Consider the following 23,613-nt stretch of genomic DNA (forward strand, 5'->3'; position numbering starts at 1 on the left):
CTAAATATATGTTTTTACATATATTTTGACATGCATTTTACAAACATTTTGACATGAACACACTCTCTCTTAAGTCTTTATTGACACACAGCTGAATCACAACCTCTCTCTTTCTGCAGCAGAAAACAAACAAAAAGCAACAACGAGAGCAGAACAATTATTTGGTGTTTTTGCTGACTACATGTTTTAATTTAATTAATTTAATCTTCAAATTATCTTTTGTTTCTGCTTAGCAGCAATAGATCCGGAGAAACAACAATGAGAAAGCAACATCATCAACAACAAAGACATGAATCTTTTACCTCTGACTCCAGAGGGCACCATAACACCACAGAGTTTGCAAGACCTAACATTGATTTGATTTATTTTAACACTTTGATTCAGCAAATGATATAATGTTGATTTACATGTGACTTGATGAGCAAGTGGCAACCACTAAAAGTCCCTGCTAGAGACCTTTAATATCTGCAAGAAAAGGGAGCCAAATTTACTGTCAGGTAAAGGGGAATAATTTTAATTCCATTCTCTATATTATATACTGCAACTCTTCAAAAGTCCTAAATAATGCTCCAGCTCTTTAAGGCTCTTCTCCATATGAAAGCTCACTTCTGTTTGATTTCCCAAAATCTGGAAGAGAGCTGAGGGGCAACACCTAGATCCTGTGAGCTGTGATGTTGGAAACAGAAAATTCAGAGCAGTGTACATAATTTAACATTATTAACTCTGGACAGGTTTAAATGAACATCTGAGATGGTAACATCAAATATATGACGATATATCATAGCAAATTATGAATCTATTATGTTTCTAAATGTAGCTCATCAAGGCCCTCCTCCCTAAAAATCTGACTGGCCAACATCTCAAAGCCAGCCATGAAACCCAATGAGCCGTGATGCTGGAGACAGAGGATTCAGAGCAGTGTGAAGTCTCAAAAGAAATACTTTTACATAAGTTTGCTTCATTATTTTTAACTTTAGACAGGTTTAATATGAATATCTGACACTGTGACATTAAATACATGACAACAAATCATGAAAAGCATAATACATCTCAAGTCTTAGCATGATTTGCTTTTGAAAATAAACCACATTTATCTTATACTTATCTTATTCAGCCCATCAGTTCACTTTTGATTGGCGAACTTCTGGAAGCCTGCAGAAAATTTGAAATTTCATAAATTATAAATTGAGTATAAAGAGGAATCTGAAGCCCAGGCTGTTGGCTAACATTAGATTTACATATGTTCATCTCACTGTTTTACATTTTTATTACCAATAAATATGGGGGGGGGGGGGGGACCCAACAGTATTGGTTTAGTTTAAGTAACCAAAAGAATATTTGGCTGTCAGTAGATGCTTACTATAAGACATTAGCAAATATTTACCTATTAGATTTTAAAAGAGGCCCCCAGTGCTCATTAGATTGCATCAACAACCAGCAGGTACATGTAACCATTTTATTTACAGGTATTTACTGGTTAGCTGCTAACTAAAACGGTTGCCACTAACTCAAATAACACCGTCACTCATATGTAGCTACCAGTTGCTAACCAGTATCTGCTACTTACATGCAACAAAGGCCAGCAGTGATTACCTTTATCTACTAATAGCAGCCACTAGCAGACGTTAACAGCCACTAGAAGTTCCCATGTAGGAGTTGTCACTGTTATCTATAAGTAGTCACAGCTGCTAAATGAAATACTAGCCACCAATAGCTGTGGTACAAGCAGCCAACTGGCCACTTCCTGTGGCCTCGGTCTAAAAGTCATAGAAACTAGTCCATCAACCCCAGTCAACCTATGGTCGCTAGGGAAAAAAAGTGTGTATTTCCTGAATGGTTGGTGAGTGCTTGTTGGCTGTTAGGTCACAAAGTCTGTCATAAAGAAGGTGCTGCACCAGAAAACCTCCATAAGACTCTTTTGGTCACTAACAGACTTCTATGTTAGCCAAGAGTTTGCATACATAGTTCACAGTTTACCATCAGATAAATGCTTTGTCTTACTGCTGGACCCAACGTGTATAAGAGGCTCCAACTTTTACTAGTAGGTGACCGGTCTCTGTTTCCAATTTCACTAGTGGGTTATGAACTCTTGATGAGTATTTGCAGATAAGTTGGCTTATTACCTGAAAACTGTGAGTCACTGCGGTAATCTGGTACCCACCAAAGCAACTTTTAGGAGGTGTTTTGTGCAGCACCCTCTTTGTGATTAATTTCACAAAGCAACTGCCAGAAACTGCTCGCCAACTGGTTGAAGACTACATATTTTTGGGGTTGGGGTTGGGGATCTCTGTCCCTATGTGATTGTAGCCACAAGCAGATACAAGTAACCATTCCTTTTGAAATGATATCTATACAAATAGTCATAAATAGTTACAAATAGTGTTTAAAATATATATATTTTTTATCAACTGCATGATATGAGTAGCCATGAAAGCTTACAGTACTCTATGTACAAATAACCAGCAGCTGGTTACTATCAAATAATCTCACTGAACGGTTACCACCAGGTTACTAGTGTGTAGTGGGTTATCACTGATTAATTTGGCCAATCACATCACATTTCAGAAAGAGTGTGTGGGACCAGGCGGCCATCCAGCCCCGCCCATCCGAGTGTGACCAGGAGGCTGCATGAGTCCCTCGCTGCTGATTGGTCCATGGTGGAGCCCAGCGCAGGGTGAGTGGGAGGGGCTCAGCTCGCTGCATCCAACTGTCCACAGACAAGGGTACTGACTGAAAACACACACAGATAGTTCATTTAATCTGAAAAACCAGTACATTTACCATTTAAAGCTGTGGGATGGGTTTCACCTGGAGCTGTGAGGAGGAGGAGGCTGTGATGAAGGGGCGCTGCTACTCAAGGGAATGGAGGCAGAGGAGGGTGAGGAAGAAGATGAGGTGGGACGAGGGGAGGAGGTGCTCCAGCCATCAGATATCACCTGAACACCTTCAGAGAGACACACTGAGAGCACACAAAGAATCCAGAATTTAGAAACTGCTGTGTTCATTCAATATTGAGTAAAATATTGAATAAAAACCAAAAGACTTAAACAAAAGATAGGATTTTGAACACAAAACAAAAATCTGTAAAATGTACTTTTTTGCTAAATAAGAGTAAATATATATGTATGTATATATATATATATATATATATAATATATATATATATATATATATATATATATATATATATATATATATATATATATATATATATATATATATATATTATATATATATATATATATATATATAATATATATATATATATTTATATTTATATATTTATATATACACACACACGTGTGTGTGTGTGTGTGTGTGTGTGTGTGCATATTTCTATATTCATGTAGATGTCTGCAGGCAAAAGTTTGTATATAAATATTTAAAATTAGCATATAAGTAAATCAACATAATTTACATTGTGTACTAGTGTATATAAAGGTATATATGTATATAAGTAGTTATAGAAAGTAAATGTTCACTGAATATTCAGAAAAAAACCCATATAAAATATTTACGTAAATGCTTATTTGTTTATCTGTTTAATATACAGTTCATTAATCATTGTTTTTATGTCACATATATAAGAATTTTGTTTTTAAATCATAATAGACATGAAGAAAATTTGTATATTAATGACAAAAAGAGATGTCTGCATGCAAATGTATGTATATAAAAATTGTAAATGCTTTATATTGTAAACATTTAGTAAATAAATAAATCGTGATTTTTTATATAGTTATAAATGAACATGAAACTACATGTTTATACAGCACATGTTTATACATATAGTATAATGTATAATGTAGTATAATGCCAGTGTAAAATGTCATGATTATTTCAATATAGTGAAAATGTTCTGCTGCACAGTTTTACATTAAAATTGAAAAAAGTAAAAACAAATATCTGTGATAATTGTAGCAAATATGAAATCCCTCTGTAATGTTGAACATGATAAGAAGTACAAAACTTTATTTTTGGACTTTCTACAAACATTCACAAAAACACTGTTACCTGAGGAGTGCGGGCGGTGGGGCAGGTAGGCAGTGGGGTAAGGCGTGTGTCTCCCAGGGTATCCATGGTGTTTATAACCATGGTGATGATGTGATGTCAGCGGGAGGTTGCTGCCATAAGGAAAAGCACCTCCTCCTCCAGCTGAGCACAGCGACCAACCTTACACACCAAAGCACACACGCAAATATCTGTTTACCTAAAATGTATCGATAGTTTGTTTTTTTGTGTCAAGAATAGCAAGAAATATATACTTACACAAAAAATAAAAGCACAAGAAAAGTAAATGCTCAGAAAAACTGTTTATAAAAAAGGAATAAAATATGCTGTTAAAATCAAACACTTTCATAGATTCATAAATTTCATACCATGGAAATAAGATTTTAAATTTTTCCCACAAAATCTGATTTTTATTTTAATCTTCAAATTAAATTTCAAAAAGCATAAAAGTCCAATGTTTTTATTTCGATATAAACTACGAAAAAATGTAATTGTCTCTTTCATGAGGCTATATAAAGCTGTGAACTCACAGGACTGAATCCCAACACGGCCCTCTGATGGCTCAGGCAAACTCCGCCCACCTGGGATCCTGAGGAGGATAAATCAAACACAGCCATCAAGACAATGTGAGTTTGTGTGTCTGTGTTCAGATGTGTGTGTGGTTTATATTGTATAGAGTCTCTCACTTGACACCCTCTCTCCAAATGAGTGAGACGGTGGAGTTCATAATGACTCTCTAATCGCCTGCTAACGCTAACTTCCTCTGTTATCCTGGTGAGAAATGCTAAGCGTTAAGTGTAAAGTGTCAGCAGTCATTGCAGGCACATGGCTGTGGTGTAAAATATCTCTGGATGGGACAGAAATCTGACTCATCCACAACTGCACACTCGTTATATATGACATACTAGATCTCACAGCTATTGCATTTAATCACAAGTTGATTTTACAACATCATTTGTTTATGTGGAGATTTTGCAGTGATGTTTGGGTCCCCTGATCACAGTTTTCTATCTCAGTGAGTAAAATATAAGCTTAAAGTGAAGTATGTCTTTATCTCCACCTTTTACTTATTCAAAATAACAAAAAATAAAAAGAACTGTCTAAAGATTTATCATGATGTTTAGTTTGGGAGCTGAGAGCCTGACCTCTTGAAGTCAACCACTTTGGATACTGAGGTGTGTTTATCACCACTCCAAAGTCAGCTGAACCACCCTGAAGCTCTTCGGTAGTCAAATGCCCTTTTAGTCTTGCTAACAATCCTTCCATCAGTTCTCCCGCAACCTTTTCTTGGTACTGAAAACTAAAAGGCACAGAACATTTGAGATGGTGCATTACCTCTCTTGTCATAAATAATACCTACATTTTATTTTCTATGCAGATGATATCCAACTTTATTTATCTATGGTGCCGAAATTATTAGTTAAACTAGAGCCACGACTTAAGGATATAAAGGCCTGGATAACCTTTAAATGCACCCCAAACTGAGGTTGATGCACCTGGGCCTAAAAACGTTATGGAGTCTAACCAGAAACTTACTCTGAATGACCATATACTTTACATATGTCTCAGAGCTATGCTGAAAGCTAGTTGACTTTGCAGAGGTGAGAGCACATTTTTGTTCTCTTTTAAAGACCACCCTGCACCACCAACCAAATAAACAGGTGCCCTGCTGGTCCAATCCAGTTTTAACTCCCTGCTAGTGAAGACAAAACCCGACCATGATGGATGAGCTATAGTTGGATCTATTTTTAATGTTATCTGTAGTGCAGTGAAAGTCTTCTGCCGTGTGTTACCAGCATGCAGGAACTTTGATCAAACAGAGCTGTTCTACTTCTGTAGAAGTTATCTGGTGCTTTTAATGTGAAAATTGCTGTACAAATAACTCTTGCTTTCTTCATGATAATTACTTTAAATGCTCTGAAAACCTAATATGAGAAACAGGACATTTTTAACCCTTGTGCAATCCAGCTATCTTTGCAACTAAAAAGCAAAATTACAGTGAAGTCATCATAGTCATCCGTTGTTTCTAACTCAATCTGAAAAAAAAAATCTGGTTGGCAGAAGCGTAATATTTCAAAGATTTTGTGTAGAAATGCACAAAACATTTAGATTACTGAAATATCTAAACACTGTCATAATGAGATACCTAATTATTGAATATATACCAGAAAAAGGGCTAATAAATCAAAGCCCATTGTGTTAAAAATGTTCATATTTCACAGCTTTCCATTCTCCGTGGCACATTAATGTGGAAAATCCTGTAAAAATCTATGAAAAGTTTTGGAGGCTAGATTTATGTTTTTATAATTTAAAGTATCACAAAAGAACATAGAAATACACTATATGGCTACTGGGTCTCTTAAAGGGTATATCCAGTTTAAAAGTCAGATTAAAGTGTTTGGATGCTGTTGTTGTGTTGCTGTGCAGTGTTACCTCTCTTTGGCATCCAGAAAGGCTTTAGCGAACGGGTTGTATTTGATCTTTAGGGCTGTGATCTGCACAGAAAAACACAGAAACATCCACATCCTGTTACGTTATTTTACACTCGAGAAGAACAGAGCACCTCAGCTGTGAAATGTTAAATGACTTTTATGCATAACAGTCCATTTATTGGACAGAGGCTTCATCTTTCATTGAGCTGTTCATTTGCAAGTAATTTCTCAATCAGGCTTCTAGATGAATATCCATTTTCATGTCCACTTATTGTATTATTTCACAGTTCTGTTTAATAAATTCTTCCTCTGTTTTGATTTGAATAATTAGTGTGTGTTCCCAATCTGTTTTTATTAACTGTGATCTCAATAAAATGAGAGAATAGATTATTAATAACCTGAACGTGACCAACTAAGTAAGGGTTTGCTGTTGTAACATTAAAAATGGAATATATTATACCCTTAAAAACTGATTCATCTCATTAAATTAAACAGATTCAGCTGGTAAAAAAAACTCTGAGCTTTACCTTTTTTTTAAACTAAATCAGACGTCTGAGGTTTACCTTTATAAAAAATTTCATACATTTGTATTCAAATGTTTTTTTCCGATTAAAAGATGTTGTGTTGTGTTTCTAATTCCGAGTCTGTGTCCCACAAATCCATATTTATTAAAAAGGTAATTGAAAAAAGAAACACTGTCCAATATTTCATGACACTTAACCAGCATTAAATCTGGTTAATTGGAATATTTGAGCAATTTTAGCTTGCTGGTGTTAGCTTTAACTTTGATATATCAAAATCAGCTTCAATTTTTCAAGAATTAGAACAAGTATAGCTGTGAAACTAGTTCTAGTTCACACCCAAACACCAAATGATATTGAAAATAGAACATCTTTTGTACCTCTTCATTCTGGTAGGCAGTGACGGCGATGAACTGCGTTTCTTTGAAGGAAACGTTAGAAACCAGTCGATGGCGAGAGCCAACACACACGATGTGGAGCTGAGGTTCATACTTATGGAGAGAATTCAACATAATCTGGGAAAATGAAGACAATTATTTCTACATTTTCCCATCATTTATAATTATTTAGACCAAGATTATTGTACATTTTTTCTGCACCTAAATGCTTTTATCTAAAAGTATTCGGCCCCCTTGAACTTTTCCACATTTTGTCACATTACAGCCACAAACATGAATCAATTTTATTGGAATTCCCTGTGAAAGACCAACACAATACAATTACTGAAAAGTGGGGTGTGTGTAATTATTCAGCCCCCTGAGTCAATACTTTGTAGAACCACCTTTTGCTGCAGTTACAGTTGCCAGTCTTTTAGGCTATGTCTCTACCAGCTTTGCACATCTAGAGACTGAAATCCTTGCCCATTCTTCTTTGCAAAACAGCTCCAGCTCAGTCAGATTAGATGGACAGCGTTTGTGAACAGCAGTTTTCAGATCTTGCCACAGATTCTTGATTGGATTTAGACACCAGACAGGTCAGGGATAAAGTTATTGAGAAATTTAAAGCAGGCTGAGGGTACAAAAAGATTTCCCAATCCTTGAACATCCCAAGGAGCACTGTTCAAGCGATCATTCAGAAATGGAAGGAGTATGGCACAACTGTAAACCTACCACGACAAGGCCGTCACCCTAAACTCACAGGCCGAACAAGGAATGCAGCCAAGAGGCCCATGGTGACTCTGGACGAGCTGCAGAGATCTACAGCTCAGGTGGGGGAATCTGTCCATAGGACAACGATTAGTCGTGCACTGCACAAAGTTGGCCTTTATGGAAGAGTGGCAAGAAGAAAGTCATTGTCAACAGAAAACCATAAGAAGTCCCGTTTGTAGTTTGCCACAAGCCATGTGGGGGGGACACAGCAAACATGTGGAAGAAGGTGCTCTGGTCAGATGAGACCAAAATGGAACTTTTTGGCTAAAATGCAAAACGCTATGTGTGGCGGAAAACTAACACTGCACATCACTCTGAACACACCATCCCCACTGTCAAATATGGTGGTGGCAGCATCATGCTCTGGGGGTGCTTCTTCAGCAGGGACAGGGAAGCTGGTCAGAGTTGATGGGAAGATGGATGGAGCCAAATACAGGGCAATCTTGGAAGGAAACCTCTTGGAGTCTGCAGAAGACTTGAGACTGGGGCGGAGGTTCACCTTCCAGCAGGACAATGACCCTAAACATAAAGCCAGGGCAACAATGGAAAGGTTTAAAACAAAACACATCCATGTGTTAGAATGGCCCAGTCAAAGTCCAGATCTAAATCCAATCGAGAATCTGTGGCAAGATCTGAAAACTGCTGTTCACAAACGCTGTCCATCTAATCTGACTGAGCTGGAGCTGTTTTGCAAAGAAGAATGGGCAAAGATTTCAGTCTGTAGATGTGCAAAGCTGGTAGAGACATACCCTAAAAGACTGGCAGCTGTAATTGCAGCAAAAGGTGGTTCTACAAAGTAGTGACTCAGAGGGCTGAATAATTACGCACACCCCACTTTGCAGTTATTTATTGTATTGATTTCCGTTCCACTTCTCACGTGTACCAACCACTTTGTGTTGGTCTTTCATGTGGAATTCCAATAAAATTGATTCATGTTTGTGGCTGTAATGTGACAAAATGTGGAAAAGTTCAAGGGGGCCGAATACTTTTGCAAACCACTGTATATATATACATACTGGTACTGGAATTTCAAGTGTCCCTTTAATTCTTTTAAGCTGTATATTCATTTTTCCATCTTTACCCATTTACACACATCTAAACATTTTTATATGTCTTTCTCAATTTGTACCTGTTCGTATCTCTCTATATCCAGTTGTAATTGTCTGAAGCTACCTCTATCTGCTACTATCTATCCACCTTTTTAGAGGTTTTCAGTCATCTATAATATTTTTATATGCTTTCGCCCAATTATCTATATTCATTAACACCAGTTTGTACTCATCTATAATGTTTCCATTTCAATTCAATTCAATTCAATTCTATTCTATTTATATAGCGCCAAATCACAACAGCAGTCGCCTCAAGGCGCTTTATATTGTACAGTAGATCGTACAATAATAGATCCCCCGTCATCTATAATGTTTCCATTCCTCCGATACCTGCTTGTGTCCATGTATATTATTGCCCATTCATAAATGTAACCATCTATATCTGGTTGTAACTGCCTACCTCTGTCAGGGTTCCTGGGTCGTTGACCCAGTGATTTCAGTTTGTTCATGTTCAGTTTGGTTCGCCACATTAAATGTTCTCACTTCCTGTTTTTTCCCGTGTCAGCTTGTCTCCCGTGTCATTAGTCAGATTATGTTCAGCCCTGTACTCACCTGTTTCCAATCATTGTCATCATCCACCTGTGTATTTAAGTTCCTCGGTTTCACCAGTTCTCTGTCGTGTCATTGATGTTGATGTCGTCCCTCCGTCTGTATGTTCAGTTAATCAGCCAGCCATTCTTCCAGTCTTTCAGCCAGCCAGTCACTCCATCTGTCCTGCTTTGTTCACTCACCCTCCAATAAATCCTCTTCATTTCTGCACCGTGAGTCCAGCGTTTGGGTCCTCCTTCTTTCGTCCACGACCTCATCCTGACAGAATGACACGACCCGTGCCACGAAGACACGATGTGGACCCAGCGGACTCGGACCTCTTCGAGCGGCAGGACGCAGCGCTCTCCATTTGGGCGGAAAAACTCAAGGAGAGACAGCGGCTCTTCGCGGAGCAAGAGCACGTCTTCGAGGGCACTCGCTTGGCTCTGGGCGGGCCTCGGAGACGCCGCGTTCCCCCACCTGCTGCCCCACCTGCACCGGAGCATTTGCCGCGGAGAGTGGACGTTTCACGCCGCGTTGCGGCCGCTCCCTCTCTCGCCGCTCCGCTCCTCGCTCACGCACCTGCCGCCTCATTCGCCGGACCTCCACCATCGCCACGGCACAACGGCTACGCCTCCCACCTCAGCTCAACGGAGGCTACCGCGCCAGAGGCTCAGCTGTTTATCCCGGCCGCTTCCTCTTCCCGGAGAAAGCGGCGCACACGCCGCCATAAAATGGACTATTTGCAGCAATTCCCCGTGGTGAATTCCAGCGACTGTTTTCCACCCTCATTTGACTCTCCACTTCAAACCAATAGTAAACCCATCTCTGATTCATGGGACGTTTCCCTCCTAGAGGATGAAGTGGACTGGGAGGATTTTTTCTGCTCTGCTCCCCCAAAGACTGTTCAGTCAAAAACTGTAAATAGTGGTGGCAGAAGGACCAGAATAAATCCCAATAGACCTGTCAGTATCACTCACCCAGTCATCATTTCCACTCCTATCAGTCAGCTGACACCCACACCTGTGCCTGCTCCCAGGATGAGGGCAGCTGTGACCACGTATACCTCCACACTCACTTCTGTTCCTCGGGTGGGGGTGACTGGTGTCCAGCCACCTCCCGTGCCTGTCCCAGCACCTAGGCTGAGGGCGGCCAGAACCCAGCCTGACCCCCCCTAGAGGCGAGGCAGAGCTAACCGGTTCAGCTGCTACTTCACCACTTCATCCACCTCCTAACCCAGCCTTTCACGCCCTCGCAGTATCCCTAGTTAGGTTAGCTGAACTGTCCCCTGCCCAGGCACCAGCCTTACTAGCCCAAGCCGTAATTTTATCTCCGTCACTAGCTCAATCTGTAGCTCAGCCAGCAGCCTCACCTACCCCTGTTCATCCCTTAGCATCTCCACTCCAGTCAGTTCCCTCACCTGCTGTCCAGCCCCCACTCCAGTCAGTTCCCGCACCTGCTGTTCAGCTTCCACTCCAGTCAGTCCTCCAGTCACCTGTAGCCCAGTCTCCACCTGTCCTCCAGTCACCTGTAGCCCAGTCTCCACCTGTCCTCCAGTCACCTGTAGTCCAGTCTCCACCTGTCCTCCACTCTTCTGTAGTCCAGTCTGCCGCCCAGTGCCCGGTAGTCCAGTCACCTCCTGTTTCCCAGTCACCTGTCCACCATCCCGTCCAGTTCCCGGACCTGCAGCCACAGCACCCAGAGCCAGCTGTGAGCCTTCCTGCTCCTCAGCCAGGGGTTTCCGCACCCGCTGGCCCGGCCGCTCCTCAGCCAGGGGTTTCCGCACCCGCTGGCCCGGCCGCTCCTCAGCCAGGGGCCTCCGCGCCTACTGGCCCTGCCTGTCTCCGGCCAGAGGCCTCCGCGCCTGCATCGCCCGGCCCGGCCTCTGCCTCAGCTGCACCCACGCCCGGCCCGGCCTCAGCTGCACCCACGCCCGGCCCGGCCTCAGCTGCACCCACGCCCGGCCCGGCCGCAGCCTCAGAGCCTTCGTCTGCTGCAGCCTCAGAGCCTTCAGCCTCGCCTGGCCCAGCCTCCGTGCCTTCAGCCTCGCCTGGCCCAGCCTCGTTTGGGTCTGGAGCTAAACGGCCATTTTCTAGACCGCTGGCTGGGCCACTGGCCGGGCGCCATCGCCGTCGTGGGCGGCCCACAGATCCTCTTCGCCTCAGTGGCCGCCGTCGCCTTCCGCACGGCCGGCCCCCGGACCGCCTTCGCCTGAGTGGCCGCCGTCGCCTTCCGCACGGCCGGCCCCCCGAACTGTGTCCACGTCGCCGCCGTTGCCTTCCACGCGGTCGGCCCCCGGACCAGTGCTGTCGCCGTTGCCGTCCGCACGGTCGGCCCCCTGAACTGTCTCGTCTCGGCCACGGGCCGCGTGGACGCCCACCTGAACTGTCTCGTCTCGGCCACGGGCCACGGGGGCGCCCACCTGAACTGTCTTGGTGTGGACTCCGTCCCTCCGTCCTGGGCCCCCTCCGCCCACCCTGTTCTGGTTTTTTTTCTTTCTCTTTTGGCCGTCGGGTGCCGGCCTTTGGAGGGGGGGGTACTGTCAGGGTTCCTGGGTCGTTGACCCAGTGATTTCAGTTTGTTCATGTTCAGTTTGGTTTGCCACATTAAATGTTCTCACTTCCTGTTTTTTCCCGTGTCAGCTTGTCTCCCGTGTCATTAGTCAGATTATGTTCAGCCCTGTACTCACCTGTTTCCAATCATTGTCATCATCCACCTGTGTATTTAAGTTCCTCGGTTTCACCAGTTCTCTGTCGTGTCATTGATGTTGATGTTCATGTCGTCCCTCCGTCTGTATGTTCAGTTAGTCAGCCAGCCATTCTTCCAGTCTTTCAGCCAGCCAGTCACTCCATCTGTCCTGCTTTGTTCACTCACCCTCCAATAAATCCTCTTCATTTCTGCACCGTGAGTCCAGCGTTTGGGTCCTCCTTCTTTCGTCCACGACCTCATCCTGACAACCTCATTCTATCCATACTTCAACATTTCCTATCTGACCTGTTTAGTTCATTTCAGTACTTTTTTACTGAAGTCCATCCTCTCTGAAGAGATCACAAGCCTCACGGTAAAAACTCGGCTCTAAAAGTTTGAAAAAGTCCAAACAGCTCTGTACTTTTGAATCAATTAACAGAAAACAAAGGTAAGTGTAGTTTTGTCAGTCAGTCAGTTTGTCAGTTTGTCTGACTGCAGGAGAGTTTATGGAGTGGAGCCATCTTTGTCTTTTGGCCAAAACACTCTTTTATCCATCTGTCTTTTCTATCTCGTCCATCTCCCCATCAACCCCCCCCCCCCCCCCCCCCCCCCCCCGCTAATGAGGCCCAATTAACCAATCCGAGTTCTCCGGGCAGACACACAAAAACAAACTGTTTTCTATTCAGATTGAGAGGCTGGCTTCAGATCTGACCCCGGCGCTGTGTGTGTGCTGGCAGTGCCCACATTAGCTGGAGTGTGTGTGGGCTCTTTTTGAATATAGTTTACCTCTCTCTCCCTCGTCCATCTGAAGCATGATGGGTAAATTAATTTCCCAGTAAAAAACATAATTACCATAATGTACAAATAAGCTGAGCAATTATTTCATTATGGCCGAGCTCTCTGTTCCAACTCTGCATTACTGCCCGGTGTGTGCGTGTCATGTTTGGACAGGGATAATGGGGTAAATATAAACAACATTATTGCCAATTTTGTAGTGCTGTGCACGTGTGTTTGTGTTTGTGTGTGCGTGTGTGCGCATGGAGGCCTCTAAGAGTGCTGAACAGCTCTCGACAGGAAGTGCATTAAACTGCTGCTGGCCAATTAAGAGCTGTTTATCCCGTTCCCGTGGTTACGAGGGGGCGAGCAGGTGAAGTGAGCGGAGAGAGGGACTGAAGTGGCTAATTAGAGGCGGTAGTCTCTCGCCCACTTCAATACAATACAGAGGGAAGGAGAGAGAGAGAGGGAAAGAGACGGAGACTCTTGACATGAACAGCAGGATAATGGACTCAAGAAGAAGAAGAAGACGGAGATGCAGAAGAAATACAGGAAAAAGTGTGGTAAAAGTGAAAGAGGGAAAGGGAGAAGAAAGACAAGAATGAATAGTAGAAAATTACGAGAACAAAAAAGAAAGATTGAAAAAAGAAAACACTAGATTAAAGAGAGGAATAAAGTACTGAAGAAAAAAGGAACTACAAACAAAACAAAGAAAGCAAAAATCAGCAGAACAGAAACAAAAAAGAGAACAAAGGAGAGAAAGAAAACGAATAAGAAATCACAGGAAAGAAAAAACAACAACAATTAAATAAAAACTGAAAATCTCAAAAATATATGAACAGACTGGATAAAAATCAAAGTATGAATGACTGCAGAAAGAACAAGTAAACACACAAAGAAATCAATGAATGAAGACATGCAGATTTTCAGGCTCTGTTCCACCCACCTGTCCTCCTCCGTTCACCTTGTTGGTGAGTTTGACCTTGTTGAAGGACACGGCCGCTTTCATCCAGTGAGCGCCGAAGTTTGGCGAGTCAGGGTGGATGTAGATGCCACCGTGGCCCCGGCCTTCGCTGCGGCTTTCCGCCCGGCCGGCCGCCACCCACTCCCCGTTTACAAACTTCCAGCGGCAGCTGTCAGCCGGGACGAAGTCCAGCAGGAAGGAGTACATGGAGCTGGGGTCCAGGCCAGAGACGCTCACTTTCAGCACTGGGAACATGCGACTGAAGAGAGACACACAGCTTGATTAAAGGGGAAAGTTTATGTTCACTCACAGAACCCAAAATAATAACAGAATTATGGGGCTAATACCAATTTTAATGCATTTTTTCTTACATTATATTATAAGTTTATACATAGATTACACACATGGCCTATACATATGAATGTATCTCTATGAAAGTTTTATTGAAGCTGAAGTTACTGTAACATACATTGCTGAACATTTAATCAACAAATTAGTCAGCAGCTTATTATAAAGATATGTTTTGACTTTGCTCACCACCTGCTCAGCTGTGGGAGCTGTTCTGCTATTATGTGATTGCAAATCTGAATTTACAGTTTCAGTTTCATTCTTTGGTTCAGTTTTTTTTAAGTATAACCAACTATAATGATAAAGTTATTTATATCAACCTGAAGATTGTCCGACTTTTTTTCTCTTTTAGCTCCATTTTTGGTCACCACCGGCACCTCAGATAAATATCCAGGTTTTAAGCTGCCAAAGGATCCACAGCATTTTGTTTTGCTTTATGTTTTGGACTTTAGATGAAATTAAATATATACACAATATAACGTTTCATATAATGAATACATTTACAAACAAATACAAAATTATTGCAACTATTAAACTACATACAGATCAAACTCAAATATTGGGAATTTGTGGATCTGTTAAAAACATTCCAGAAGCCAACAGTAAATTTGAATAGTTCTATAAAACGTCTGTGATAATTTATCACAGTCACACATTTAGTTAACAGATTAATTTTTAAACTGACAGAATTTTCAGCTGCACTGATATACAGATAGTTGTTCCTTGTAGTTTCTCAGGAGTGAGGACTTTCTTGAGCTTTTCTAGGAAAATAGTTCAGCTTTGAGAGTTGGTCAAAGAAAACATGTAAGAGCCAATTTTCAGAAATTTCTGTCAAATTAGAGATAATGATTTATATATAACACAAATAATTGTTGGATGGAGTTTTAAAAGTAAACAGAATCCAAAAAAGTCTGGTACTGCAATTTTTTGACAATTGTGCCAAACAGCTGAAGGCTGTATAAAGGCATTTTAACAATACCAGATTTTAAGGGCTTTAGAGAAAATGTCTATAATTTCCAGACTAGTTTTTCTCCAAAGAGCCTCCTGACACTACGATTCCACCCCCATTTTATTCTCTGAATATACCTTATTCTTTATTTTTCATTCTGACTGGTTGACAGCGGTACAGCCAACAAATGCATTTCTTCGATAACCATCAATAACAACTGATGACTGATTAGAAAAATCCTTACCAGAGCTAAAATTTGTTACAGGCAGCATAAACTATGACAGATTATGATAACCAACCATCTCTGCATGTGAATATAAATTTATCACCGTATGTTAAAAATACCAAAGTTTCCATCCTTCTAAAGCTGCTTTCAGACAAACAGTCGGCTCTCCAGCAGTAACAGCAGTTGAAGTGGCGTCCTGCAGGTGTAAATGGAGTGTTTGCCCACTGCAGGGCGCGACTGGTCAACACGCCTCGGCTTGGCACAAAAAAACCACAAAATGAAACACACAGAGGCGATGATAACAGCTGCTATCGAGACTAATGAATAACCCCGGTTAACAGCAGCACTGATCGGGAGTCAGCTTAAAACAGGGACACTCTGTGTTAATGTTTCTCCATCTCTGTGGTCATTTTTGCAAAAATATTCAGAAATCAAGTATCTTCTAAAACGAGCCATTATTTGTAGAAAAATGGGTAAGATTATGTTTTTAGCATCACAACAAAATAACAAATCTCTGGCAAACAAAGTACAAGTTGCCACATCTGCTCAGAAGAACCACCAACAAAACTCAATTTAGAAAAAACAACAACACAATTTTTCAAATATTTTCTTCTTCAAGCTTGTTTCTCTCATAAAGCCTGAATTGTATATTCATGCTCAGGAAGAATATGGTGTATCTTCATGCCACTGAATTGAACATAATGATCTTTTAATGTCTGATTTTTCTGTTTCTAAACTGGCTGACTAGGAACAAAAGTTGATTAACTCTCACATAAAATGTTGGCATGCTACTGTATCATTCATTGACTGCTGATGCCAATGAAGTCATTAACTTATTATTGCAAAGTCACAAGTTGAAGCACTAGAAAGTCCTCCTAATGTTACCTTCACAGGGAGTGACAGAAATGCCAAACTAAAACTGCCCGAGTAAACTTAGCAGCATTATATGGATCATAGCTATTTATAGGGCCGGTTGTATCTGAAAGGCTCAGTTTTTTATTTTTATTTTCACACTGACTAGTTGAAAGTTGCAAAGAACTGTATCTGTGTTTGCTAAATTACATTTTTCATTTGCAGACTTTCCTGACAAGAAAAATCAATTCTGTCAGTTTAGGAAAAGACTGAAAATTGCCTTTTTATGATTTTCTAACATGTTCGTTACTGAATACTGACTGTAAAGACAAAAGTTACCTGATATAATGATCTATTTCCTGTTGGCTGTCAATCTGATGGCTGTTGACAATGTACTTTCAGAAAAGTACTTTACTGATATTACGTTTAACACATTCTATATCTAGAATGTATTAAAGACCATAAGTACTGTCCTTATTACCTCTATAACTTCAGAAAAAACTTCTCACAACTCCTAAATTATATCTGGACACTCTCAAAGCTATTTATCACTTCTAAATGAGCCAAACTCTTCTGATTTTCTTCCGAAAAGTCTTACAACACAATTAGAAAACGTTACTAATTGCATCCATAACTTCTCCAGGAGATCCTCAGAATCAACAAGGACTACAAATATCAGATGTCAGTCTCCCTAATAGCCTCCAGAGCTTCTTGTAGGCTTCTGAAACATCCAAAAGTATTTGTGGAATACTTTTTGGAGTAACTTATTGATTTTTTTTTTTGTGGAAATCTCTTCAATACCTCCAAAATCTAAAGAATCTCCTCTAAAGACCTAAAAAAAAATCTCCTGAACTAACTCAAAAACGTCTTTGAGACCTCTACAATCTCAACAATGGCTATCAAAACCTCCTCTTGTGAACACCTCTAAAACCCAAAACAAAGAGACACCCAGTATCTCAGCTGGCTAATTATGAAGGCTTTGTTTAGGAGAGAACATGTTAACGTGTTTTTTCTATCAATGTAGAAAAGTGGGTGAGGTGGCTGCAGCTCAGGAGGAAATGTAGGTCATCTACTAACTGAAAGATTGGTGGTTTGATCCCTGCCTGCTCCAGTCTACATGCCAAAGTATCCTTGGAGGAGATACTGCACCCCAAGTTGCTCTTTGATGCAACTATCAGTGTCTGAATGTTACAGAGAAAACGCTTAATCGTAGAAAATGTGCTTTCATGAATTAGTCAGTATAAATGAGATGTTCTATAAAGCACTTTGAGCTCTGCAGTAGAGTTGTAAGGTGCTGCAGAAGAATCAATTTATTTACCATTTACCCAAACGCCCTTGAGATTCACATGTTGATCAGCAGTAAGACTCAAAAAAGTAAACATTACTTAACGCAAAGTCTCTAATTGAAATGCATCCTGAGAATCTCTAATTCAGGTGTTTATATCCAGATATTTTTGTTTATTTAAGAAACTTCATTTATATTGTAATTTGTTCACCTTTTCTTTCAATTTTCTAAAGTATTCTGAAGCTGTAAATAAACTTTTGTTTCCACTACCAGGTGCTTCCTGAATAACTAACAGTTGCATTGAAGGAGTGAAGTTTGTTCATGGAAGTTTGTTAATTTGTAGCAAAAATCTGAGAGCAGTTACCGTCCATTCTTGGTGACGATCATCTCGTTAGTGATGTGCTGGAATTTCCTCCACAGCTCGGCATCCTCTAACGTCACCCTCAGTTCCCGCTCTGTTGGGTCGCCCTTCTCCCGGCCGGCCTGCAGCTCGCTCTCCACGGCGCTCAGCAGCCGCGACATGCAGCGTTCAGCCGAACCGGGACTGCACATCGACCCACCAGCACCAGTGGCACTCTGATCTACAGATGACACTGAACCAGACCCTCCATCTTCCTGTAACCCCTCCACCTTCATCTGCAAACCCAAACAAAGACAGATTCAATCGTGATGAGTTTTACAGTTTTTATAACATTAATTTCACTTGAGTAAAGATGTTTGGATTATTTTTTAGTCTTTAGAAACTTGACAATGCAATCTGATCCACCTGAATATTTTTATTTTACTAATTTAGTCCACTAAGCGTAAATTTTACCACAAAGTATGATTCTTGTCTCAATAGACTGAAGAACACAGCAGTACTTCAAATAATGGGTAAAAAAACACAGGCTGTATTTTTTCATATCGTCTCTTAGAGTCTGTTTTGTTGACCGCACTGAATCTCAAACATGGTATAAATTATGTTTTATTTGCTATAATCATAGATCAGGTTTCACTGAATGTTGAAGACCTCACACATTCTTGATGAGTTTCTCAATTTTTAAAACACCTTTTGACATTTCAAACTACATCCTAAATACAATTGATCATTGAAAATGATCAGGACCAAATCATATAACCATGGTTTTATATAATTTCTTAATAACACCTCTTTAAATTACACCAGCCCTCTAACGATCAGATTACGCTTCACTGCTGCATTTAACAGGTGATTAGTAAATCCCACTGAAAACAAAATTTTCAGTCCACTTTGAATTCATGCTACAGGTTTCAGTTTTTTTCTAAGCCACATAATCAGTTTAACTGAATGAAAATAAAAATAAAAAATGAGCTGACGTTATTGTCATTGTTGTAGTTAGCTGGAGGACGGTGTCAGCTACCCGATAAACCCATATTGTTCCTGAAAATTTCTGCATTTGAAAATAATAGGCTGAATGCAGGTGGGGAATTTCTGGACCAAAGAAACGCAAAAAATAAGCTTGTTTCAGGAAGCAGTTTATCTGTTGTTTATTTTTGAAGCTTTTAAACAATCAACATTGTTTGATATGAAAGGAGCAAATGAAATGTGCTATAATCTGATGTTTGATTGTTCAGTTTAAATGAATCTGAATGAAATAAAAGGTTTATTTATTTTTCCAAGTTGCTCTTGAATAGAAACCTTCTTTAACTGCATCATTTAATTTACAGTGGGTTCACAGACTGAAAGTGACACAAAGGGGTCAACAAAATTGTAAAGTCTTTTACTTTGTCAGTCAGAAGCATCTGCACACCCGACACCATTTGTCTTTCAATGAGACTCTTACTTGGCTTCTAGTATGGACCTGGAAGGAAACGATGCCTGAAACAAGAATGAAAATAAAGGATAAAAACTTAAAACACATACCTTTAAACACCATCAGTAGATTGATTTATTGTATTGCCATGTCCATTTATGCACAGTTATCACATGCAAATTGGGCAAACTGAACTAATGTTTTCTTTTTTAGGGTTATGGATTTGTTTGCCTCAAATTGCTACATAGTTCACAGCATAGCAGTGTATTTAGTGCATAACATGCCATCTGTACACTTTGGGCTGATGGCTTGAATGAACTCTGTTTCAAAAACAGGACGTTTGATCAAAATTTTACCAACAACAAAACCCAAGATTGTGAATAAGAAGGTAAAATTGGCTGTAAGAAAATGTCAGATATTTGGATACGAAACTTTGAAAACCTACCAGAAAGAATTTACTCTGCAAACAATTAAAATATAGATTATTAGCGTGCAGAGTCTACCAAAAATCACCTCTGAGATCTGTGGATTTCAGCTGGTTTCTTTTCTTTTTTTATTCAAAAGCTTCCTTTTCTAGCTTTTCTTTGTCCTCTCAGACAGCAGACCCTCCAGCAGAGAAAACACACACAGGATAAAAGTGGGGATAATAAGCAGAAGTTAACAGACATTTAATGGAGTATAATTTTTCTGTTAGTTTATTTTCTGTCTGTTAACACTGCTGCTGTTGTTAGTAACCACTTTAACCACAGGACCTTTTAAACCCCACTGAGGGTGATTTAATACCTGCCTCATGATCAGAAATAGGAAAAACAAAATCAATATTGTCATAATTTCCCAGTTCTAGTTTATAATGATAATTAGAAAATTGACCAAATTAACCTAAGATTTGTTTGAAAATGTTTGGGGGGGAAAAGACTTTCCTATTTGTGTCAGTTTACACCAGGTCAAAGAAACATCCAGGACCTTTTCAAACACTCTGTGGTCTGATTTCAGGTTTTTAAGACATGAAATCCCCCGTTTATTCTTTAGCTCTCTTTAAAAAAAATGCATTATTGTTATTAGATTAGAACCTTCAATAGTTAGTAAATATATAAATATATATATATATATAATATTAATATTTTTTGGCTCATTTAAATGCACGTTTAATAGAAATTACAACCCAAACATTTTAAGAAAATTATTTTACATAGGTGCAATTACTGAATTTGACAGAAAGCATATATACATCTCTTCACATTCACATTTTCACTTATGGTAAAAATTTCTATGTGATACACAATCACGTCAAAGAATTTGTATGATTTATTTAAAGATTTGAATGTTTTAAAGGTTTGAATGTTTTAATATTAAAAATAATTTCAAGAAACAAAATTCAAACAGCTTCAGACTATTTATCTCCAGTGAGTAAAAAATATAATCCAGTGTAAAGCAGACTTTTTTAATGATACACACATCCCTGTATTTAAATTTGATGAAAAAACTCCTAAAAATATTTTTTTTATTACTGAAAGGAAGTATTCAGTCTACTTCATATATTAAATGTATATGTAAATCATTATGTAATATTCAGATAATGAATTGTTAATTCTTGGTGATTTCAAAGTAAACACTGTTAACAAAAAAGGGTAAAAACAGATGACAAATACATTTAAAATCCTAAAATAAAAAGCACATGAATGACAGCTGACACAGTTTACTGCCCATGTGCAAAACACACAAAAAGTAAAAACTTACTTTTTGTTTAATACATTTTAATACCATCAGTTGCAAATTTATCCAGAAATTCCTTGAAATTCCTGGAACAAAAATCTTGGAATTGTCTAACAACATTTCTACGTGAGCTTAACTATAATGGACATCTCTGTAGGTCAATAATAGGTGAAACTACAGGTGCATAAAAAGCTGCATATAAACTTACCTGTGACACCGGGCACCGAGCCGAACAGTTGAATTTATCCTAACGAGATGTTTCCGATGAACAGGGAGACGAAAGGATGGAGGTTTGACTGTGATGTGAAGCCGCTCAGCATCTGACTGAACATCACAGTCAATCAGAGGGCTTCAGTCTGACTACACCTCGCTCTGCATCTCTCTCTCTCTCCCCGTCACACACTCACACACGCTCTCCGTCTCTTTTCCTTTCAAACACACGGACGATTTACCTCACTCGGCCACTCACACTTAATCCACAGAGTGTTTAACTGTCCTTTGAATTATAAAAACTGCTTTCAGTAAAAGTGAGGAAGAGGGAGTGTTAAAAAATAGCAAACATAAAAGGGACGAGCACAATGACGAATCTAAAAACGAGCACAAATCTTTAATCTAATCTGCAAACTAATGCAGGAACAGGTGGATGTAAAATGGCAACCAACCTCCATGTTACGATTTTTATAAACACCTAGAAGTGGATGAGAAAGAGCAGAAAACAACAGCAAAGCAGGAGAAAGTGAATAAAGTTGAAACACCGGCCTTGTAGTTTGTTGAAGCTGTGAGAGCAGCACCTTTATTTAGAGCAACTTTAGAGCAGATTTGAAGTTTGAGGAGAACAAATCAAGCGTGAATAAATTATATGGTTGCCCCTCTCTCAGCCTGGTTCCCGTAGAGGTCTCTTCCTTTTATAAGGGAGTTCTGCCTTCCCACCATCACCAAGTACGGACCATATAGGAATGTTTGGCTGTTTGGGTTTTCAACGGTCTAAAGTTCAGCCTTGTCTTATTTACAGTGTTAATAAAAGTTACTGTTGGCTGGTTGCCCCACGGGCTCACCACAGCAGGCATATGCATGTTTTTTTCATACATCTCCATTTAAGGCCTCAGTCAGAGACCAGTGGCTGACCCCCTTGCAACCACCATTCCCCAGTTAAACATGCATATTACCTGACTGGTTAGTGAGTGGTTGCTGGAGGTTGAAACAGTTTGCATGGATGATGTCGATTTATCTGCAAACACCAGCCGACTACTAGCCGTGCGGTAGGAAAACATAAAAAAAAAAGTGTAACAAACTGAAAATGGAGACTGTTTATCTTCAACGCTGTGTCTTACTGCTGACAAGCAACACAATTCAAAACAGGCAACTTTTATTTTGACAGGCAAACTTGCTGTTTTTGATCTATGGCTCTGTGGTTCGTTAGTGTTTGCAGACAAATTGGCATCTTCCATGGGGAACTGTGGCAAACTGTGACCAAAGCAATCACAAGGTCTGTGCTGCAACACCATACATGTTTTCTGCAACCATTTTCACTTAACGACAGCCAAAAACCACTTTCTCGTCGATCAGAGTATACACAGTATAGTTAACAGGCAATCACCTTCCAATCTATAGGCCTTTATGTCTAGGCCTTGACTGATTTCTTTGCACATTTACGGAAAACAGAAATCTCTCACTCACAAAAATATTCAGACTAAAAAATGTAGCTACTTACTTATCTAGAAGCTGTCTGAAGTCCATTCATGAACCTTGCAAACAGATCGCTCTTTATGAAAATGATGTCTCTGCATGTCCAGAACGTGAGCTCTGATACTGGAAGCTCTGGTTTCTGTTTGGAGTTGGAGTTCTATTAACAAGTCACATTTTGTTCTGCTTATGTAGAAAGCAAAAGTTTCTACTGGCTTGATTTCATTTACATACATTCATTAACAATGGATGTTGAATAAAAAGCAAGGACTCAGATAGCTGCTAGCTAAACCACCCATGGTTTGTATTCACCTGTGGCTTCTACAGGTGAATACAGCTGATGGGCTCCTAGATTGGTGAAACTTTGGTTTGATACTTGGTTAATTGATGATCTTGATAATCTAGTATTAGCATGGCTGCTCCAGTCTAGTAGCCAAAGTATCCTGTGGCATGAATGCTCCTGATGTGTTCATTGGACTGTTATTGTTAGATAGAGAACATAGTTGAGACATATGGTAAAGTGCTTGTGTTAATTAGACAATGTGAGGTTGTTAAAGGCACTTTTTGCTCAGGCAGATACAAGAACTAGTCCACTTACGATGCAGTAACA

General features: G+C 40.0%; 1 protein-coding gene across 1 annotated transcript; it reads right to left on the reverse strand.

The window, feature by feature from the left end:
- Positions 1 to 40: 40 nt before the first annotated feature.
- Positions 41 to 21,706, reverse strand: tbx19 (T-box transcription factor 19). Its single transcript, XM_004565625.3, has 10 exons — positions 21,529 to 21,706; positions 19,579 to 19,672; positions 18,200 to 18,471; positions 14,158 to 14,434; positions 7,345 to 7,479; positions 6,445 to 6,506; positions 4,542 to 4,600; positions 4,015 to 4,173; positions 2,809 to 2,959; positions 41 to 2,730 (listed from the first exon to the last, which is right to left on the reverse strand). The coding sequence occupies exons 2-10, from the start codon at positions 19,612 to 19,614 to the stop codon at positions 2,562 to 2,564; spliced, it is 1,320 nt and encodes a 439-aa protein (XP_004565682.3). The 5' UTR covers positions 19,615 to 19,672; positions 21,529 to 21,706; the 3' UTR covers positions 41 to 2,561.
- Positions 21,707 to 23,613: the final 1,907 nt, after the last annotated feature.

The sequence above is a fragment of the Maylandia zebra genome, linkage group LG23, assembly GCF_041146795.1.
Source record: "Maylandia zebra isolate NMK-2024a linkage group LG23, Mzebra_GT3a, whole genome shotgun sequence".
Lineage (NCBI taxonomy): Eukaryota > Metazoa > Chordata > Actinopteri > Cichliformes > Cichlidae > Maylandia > Maylandia zebra.